Source organism: Octodon degus, unplaced genomic scaffold, assembly GCF_000260255.1.
Source record: "Octodon degus isolate 3935 unplaced genomic scaffold, OctDeg1.0 scaffold00050, whole genome shotgun sequence".
Taxonomy (NCBI): domain Eukaryota; kingdom Metazoa; phylum Chordata; class Mammalia; order Rodentia; family Octodontidae; genus Octodon; species Octodon degus.
Window position 1 is genome coordinate 2718176 of NW_004524626.1, and position 6219 is coordinate 2724394.

The following is a 6219-nucleotide window of genomic DNA, read 5'->3' on the forward strand; positions in this document are numbered from 1 at the left end:
AAGAAGAAGAAAGACTGAGGGTTGAATTTGCAGTACAAACAGGGGCAGAGTTGAGCAGGGAGATACTAACAGGCCAAAAGTGGGGCTGAGTGATACCAAGTCAGCCTATGCACTTCGCTCAAGTAGTACGACTTGCATTTTGCTAAAAGTCATCAAGAGATCCCCTGTAACGTGATGCTTTATGAAGACTCCCCTGGTTCTGTGCATAACCCTCTCAAACATGCCTGCTGCATATCTGGACATGACTGTGAACTGCATAAATAACCTGAAGACTGTGAGAGTGGCAGGGACCAAGAGAGACACTGTGGATGATGACCAACGGGTGTTGTGGAAAAGCGCTGTTCAGTTGCTACTGAAAGCAACCCTGAGGAAGTTTATGTTAATATGTTAAAAATAGGAGTCGCTGGGAGATGGCTCAGTACAACAAGCTCTTCCCTGGCAAGTGCAAGGGTCTAAGTTTGATCCCCAGTTCCACAAAAAAAAAGTTAAAAATAAAACAAAAGACAGTAAAATAATTACAAGTGAAATGAGATATATACGAAGTTCTTAAGGTGAAGATAAACTTCTAACCGTTAAAAACTCAAGTTATAAGAAAACGACCAGTTTGGCGAATCAGGCTAAAAATCAATCTGCCATTTTGTTCAGAATGGGTTTATGCCAAGGCCAGCAAACTCTTCTGTTTAGGAGAAGATTGCTAATAACTTAGGGTTTGTAGGCCACCGAGTCTGTGTTGCAACAATTCAACTTTGTTTTATACTATGAACTCAGCCACAAGCAGATGAAGAGATGGGCGTGGCTGTGGTTGAGTAAAACTTTATTTACAATAAAAAAAATAAAAATTGGTGGTGTACAGTAACCCAGGTTTGGCCAGTGTTGCATGATTTGCCAAACTGTGGTCTGGCATAGATCAGAGCTGGTCATACTCTAGCATACACTGAAAATACGTGCAGGCCATTTACTTCTTGCTCAATTCAGAAACTGATTTAGAGGTTTCCGTATCTTGTTTCTGCTTTTTAAGATTTCTAGCTTCTGTGAAACAAGATGGTCTCTTATTCTGGTTCCACTATCTGCTGAAGAGTAGGGGGTCATGTACATTGAACAGGCGTGAACAGTTATACTACCGGGTTTCTCCAGGACAACTTGGCCATGCTATTACTGCCTCTGATATGTTCAAAGTTGGATCAGTAACTAAAATTTTCAAGGGAGATTTCTTAAAAAACAAATAGTCTACACACTCCTACCTAACAGCTCTTCCTCAGACTCAGCATTTTTCTATATAAGAACTTACCTTTCTCTTCATTGCTATTTGGGTTAAAATATCAATTACTTCAGAAAGACAATGAGAGATGAAGATGCTGGAAATGATGGCATCTTTCATCTTCCACACAGGAGGATGTTCCCCAACAGACAATATCAATTGTTTGGGACCTGTCCATCTCTGCCTGAGCTTGACACATCAGGGTCTACAAGGCTACTTTAAGAAGAGCTTATGTGGGCCAGGTCTCTCCTTGGACCCTCTGATGGCTCTTTTGCTTAAGAGGAGATTGCGCCACTCACATTCCCTTGCCTGAGTTGTGCCAGGGTACCTCAGCAAGAGGGGAACAGAGTTAGGGGTATTGGATATATGTTACCTTCTCCCTGGGACACAATTTTTAACAATGGCTGCACCTTTTAAAGCTGTGGGTAGCCTGGGTATGGTGGCACATGCCTATAATCCCAGGGCTGGGAAGGATCACTACAAGTCTGAGCTTCAGACTGAGACCCCCTACCAAATACATAAAATGCAAAAATAAACAACAACAAAAAGCTGTAGGCATTGGATGGCTTTCCTTCAAAAAGAGAATCTTTTCTTTTCTCTTCACCTATTAAGCCAAAGGATGGCAACAGCTTCCTGCTGCTGCCTGGCCCTGTTCATTTCTCTATCTCTTGTTAGTTCTATCAATCTGCTTGTAGTCTGTTCATTAAACTCTTCAAGTGAAACGTCTGAGTATGTCACCTGATTCTTATTAGGACTCTATTTTATTTTATTTATTTATTCATCTATTTTTTTGGGTGGTACCAGGGATCGAACTCAGGACCTTGTGCTTGCCAGGCAAGCACTTATTCCACTGAGCTATCTCTCTGGCTAGGACTCTATTTTAGTAAAATATAAAAAGAGGTTTTTAGAAAAGTCACTGCTTTAAAGAAAACTCATCGGATACCAACCTCTATGAAATTGAAAACTATAAACTTAAGATGAATTTGCCCATTTAAGTTATAGCTTGAAATTATGGGCTAGATACACGGAAAAACTGCCACTCTGATAAATAACAAGGATTGAAATTAGCGCAAGGAGAATGAATTCTACGCAGTTTCCTTTGAAATTAGAGGCTCAAGACAAAGGGGATGAGTACAGTGAAGACTGCACGTGAGTGGCTTACCTCCTTAAACTTGTGACTGAGCTTGCTTGTGTCCAGGTCTGACGGAGAGAACATGTCTTCATTCTCAGGCAGCTCGAAGACTTCAATGGCTATGTCGCCACCAGGAAGAACAGGTCCCACTTCATCCTCTTCTTCATCTGTGGCATATTCTCCTGTCTGAAAGGCAGGGGATTTCAGGGATCTAGCTGGCCTTACCCCAGGTTGAGGTAACTTATTTGAAAACATTTTATAAAAAAGAAACTAACACGTACCAGCAAATAGTAGTAAAGTGTAAGTCAGCTTTCGAGTTAAGCATGCCACATGCAACCAATGCTACAAACAAACGTTAGCTCAAAGATCCAAAGTAACAAGTCCATGCCGCATATGCACATTTCTACAAACTTAGTAGTATCAGTAGTATTTTTAGTATAGCAACAACTGTCATGCTTCAATCTGAGTACTTGTTGCTTTCACTACATAAAATTATGTTGCTAAAGGAAATAAGTAATTTGTTTAAATTCCCACCTCCTGTGTGAACAAGCCACCGATTATTGAGAGCAAAAGGAAAAGAAAGAGATCAAAGGTTTACATGGTTGGAAGGAACCTTAATTAAGCCTTACAAAGGGTTAGTAAACTAATTGTCCTAAGGTTTGGTGTTCAATCAGTTGTTTTGTTTGTTAATTAGTGTGATGGTTAACTAGTGAGGTGAACGATAAACTAAAGGTGTCTCACTCTCGAATTCCACAGGTCTGTTGCTCGGCCTACAGAACTGAGTATGGTACTTTGTCAATGTGACAAAAGAATTTCATGTGAAATTCTCAATTTTTATGAGAAAGCCGTGGATCTGTCAACATGTGTACACTATGACACAATAACAACTGGCCAAAGTCGGTAGTGGTTGCCCCTTTTAGTTTGCTAATATATTACTTTCCCTAACACTCCTGACTCTTGGCTTCACTTATTATAATGACCATGGACCCCTGTAGGTTTCTGAGTTCAGGACCCGTATAATACATGTTCCTCTTTGACACTACTTTCCTTGACATGAATATTAGAAAGCAGTTCCTCTCCCAATAACATCAGGCTTATAGACTAAAATTCAAAATACCTGTTTGAAATTTTTACCTTAGGATATGCTTTCAAGATAAACCAGTGACTCACAGAATTAAAAAGGCCAGGTTCACTTAAGCAGTTCCATTGGGTGGTACTTTACAAGAAAAAGCACAGGAAATAATTCACACTGCTTATAAAAGTTCTGCCTAAACAGCATGCAGAATGATCCACTCTCTTGATTCAGTAGGCTCAGCATCTTTTTCTGCTGCTTCTCTTTGCTTGGTCTAGTCTTCCTGTTAAAGAAGTATTATTCCTTTAAGCTATTTGCACATGAAGAGGTCTGGTCATTAAACTCACTGTAATTAGTCTCTGGATCTGGAAGACCAATCATTATTTAATTGCCTTTGGACTATTTATTTATTTATTTATTTATTTTTTGAGTGGTACCGGGAATTGAATGGACTTTCTCTTTTCAAATAAAATAATTTTAGTTTCTTCAAAACTAAACTAGAAAGGTCTAGATCTCACTGTGTATGCGTCCTTGTGGTTATGCTCTGACTTCTCCCCAAGGCCTCTACAGTTCTCTTCAGTCACATGCCTAAAAGCATATAGTGTTTCTCCTAAGGAATCTGAGCACACTGACCACAGAACACAACCTGTACACTGCTTCAGTGTCCCTTGGACTCTACTTCCCCACAGGGTGGGGATGTGCGTCGTCACAACGCCCTGGACCTTGGCAGCACTTGCACACGCAGGGCAGCTCAGCAGAGTCCACACACAGCAGCGATCTTGCAGGCTAGTCAGGCCCCACTGCCCCAATTAAATCAGAAAGGCCTGCACTGAAAGGAAGTGAGAGGGCGAGGATCAGCCCAACCACTTTGAGCCTAAACAGCTTCTCAGGACCTCGCTCGCCCTCTAGGGTTCTTCAGAAACTACTCTAAGATTAATGTTGAATGTATCTCTATCATCCCAAATGTGCTTGGCACTGGTGGGGGAGAATAGCCAAAGGCGATGGCTGGTTGATTCTAGAGAGCTTCTTCTAGTAAAATAAAATCCTACCACCCTAAAGGCACTCTAACTTCAGATATGGTGTACTCTTTGTGTATTATGTAAATGAATTCATTTTATGTATCAATATCCATCTCTCTATCTATAATATTCTTGGAGCCAACAGGTACTTTTAAAATACCAGTAAGGTTAATCAAGAGGAATGTAGTAAAGATGGTAAACAACATCAAGATATTCTGCTAAGAGTTTTCACTTGAAGACAGAAGGTGCGCTTGTTTCTAATCCTACAATCACAACACGCAGCAAAGCCAGACCTTCATTTTGAAGCTTTAGGCCCTTCTATAAAATTCATTTCTACAACTGGGGTGAGGGAAAGGAAAAAAGAAAGAACGAACAAACGGGGGGCATGTGTGTATATTCACAGGCTATCTGAGATAATGCACTAATTTCTTTGGTTGGTTGGTTATTTATTTATAACAGGGTCTCCCTTCGCAGTTCAAGCTCCTAGTAATCCTCCTGTCTCAGCCTCCCCAGTGCTGGGATATTACAGGTGTTCGCCACCACGCCTGGTTCCGGGGATGACATGTCATGCAGTACCGGGTACTGAACTTGGGTCCTTGCGCTTACCAGACAGGCACTTAGACTGACAAGCTATATCAGCCTTCTATTGTTTTTCTGAAGGGAGCAATTAATGCTTACAGTTTTTATTTTGACCAATTTTACATGCTTGTATCTGGTAATTGGAACAACTACTTTGAAGACAACAATGTGCATGTAACAACCACTGTTGAATTCTTCTTTTCTGAAGTTCTGCATCATTTCTAACGTTTTATCTATTATTTTTGTATTCTCTTTAAAGTAATAAAACTCACTTCTAGATAATCTATTTCATGACTAGGATGAATCAGTAAATAAAATTTTAAGCTAAATTTAAAGTTTGACTAAGCCATAAAAATGTGGCACATTTTAAACATGGGTTGAAGTGAACAAGTACATCTTTTTTTGCCAGTTTGAAAATAGTTGTTCAAGGAGCCAGGGAGATGGCTCAGTATTAGTGCCTCCCTGGCAAGCTCAAGGGTCTGAGTTCAATCCCCGGTTCTGCCCCCCCCAAAAAAAATAATTGTTCACTACATATCAAATAATTAATAAACTGTGTACCCAGAATGAGGCTTGACAGAAAAGGATCTCAACCAATATTTTTAAAAGTATAACCTTAACAATGCCAATTTCATTTACTTGGTAGTATCTACCATTGAAGAGGTTTTCAACAATATGAGTAAGATGAACCACAGTTACTGTGAAGAAGCCTGTCACACAGGTTCTAAAACAGTATCACAGTACACACAATACAGACAATCCTTGCCTTGAGAATATTTTTTTGGGTGTGGTTTTTGGAGACAAGGTCTCATTATGAGTTCAGGATGGTTTTGAGTTCACTCCATACTCCAGCCTGCTCTCAAACTTGGAATGATCTTCCAGCCTTAGCCTCCGGAGTGCTGGGATTATAGTCGTGTGCCACCACACCTGGCTCTAAGAAAAATTCTGGCTCTTTCATCCAGACACAGCTCATCAAGAGTGTCTTTGCAAATGTGAATCATTAAGAATTCTTCCTGCTTCCTTTTTACTTCCTGTTTCCTCTTCCCAATACCAAATCACCTGCAACGCTCTGCTCTTAAAATTCTTATTAACTTCATCTTTCCATTTACTAATTTCTTTCTCTCTCTCTCTCTCTCTCTCTCTCTCTCTCTCTCTCTCTCTC

General features: G+C 40.2%; 1 protein-coding gene across 13 annotated transcripts in view; it reads right to left on the reverse strand.

Moving 5' to 3' along the window:
• The window catches only part of Ppp1r9a (protein phosphatase 1 regulatory subunit 9A), a 326880-nt gene that overhangs the window by 64899 nt on the left and 255762 nt on the right, over positions 1-6219 (reverse strand). For all 13 annotated transcript variants that reach the window (XM_004632621.2, XM_004632620.2, XM_023716825.1 and 10 more), the window contains one exon: positions 2421-2576. In XM_004632621.2, the coding sequence (XP_004632678.1) occupies positions 2421-2576 (156 nt within the window). The remainder of the gene's footprint in view (positions 1-2420; positions 2577-6219) is intronic.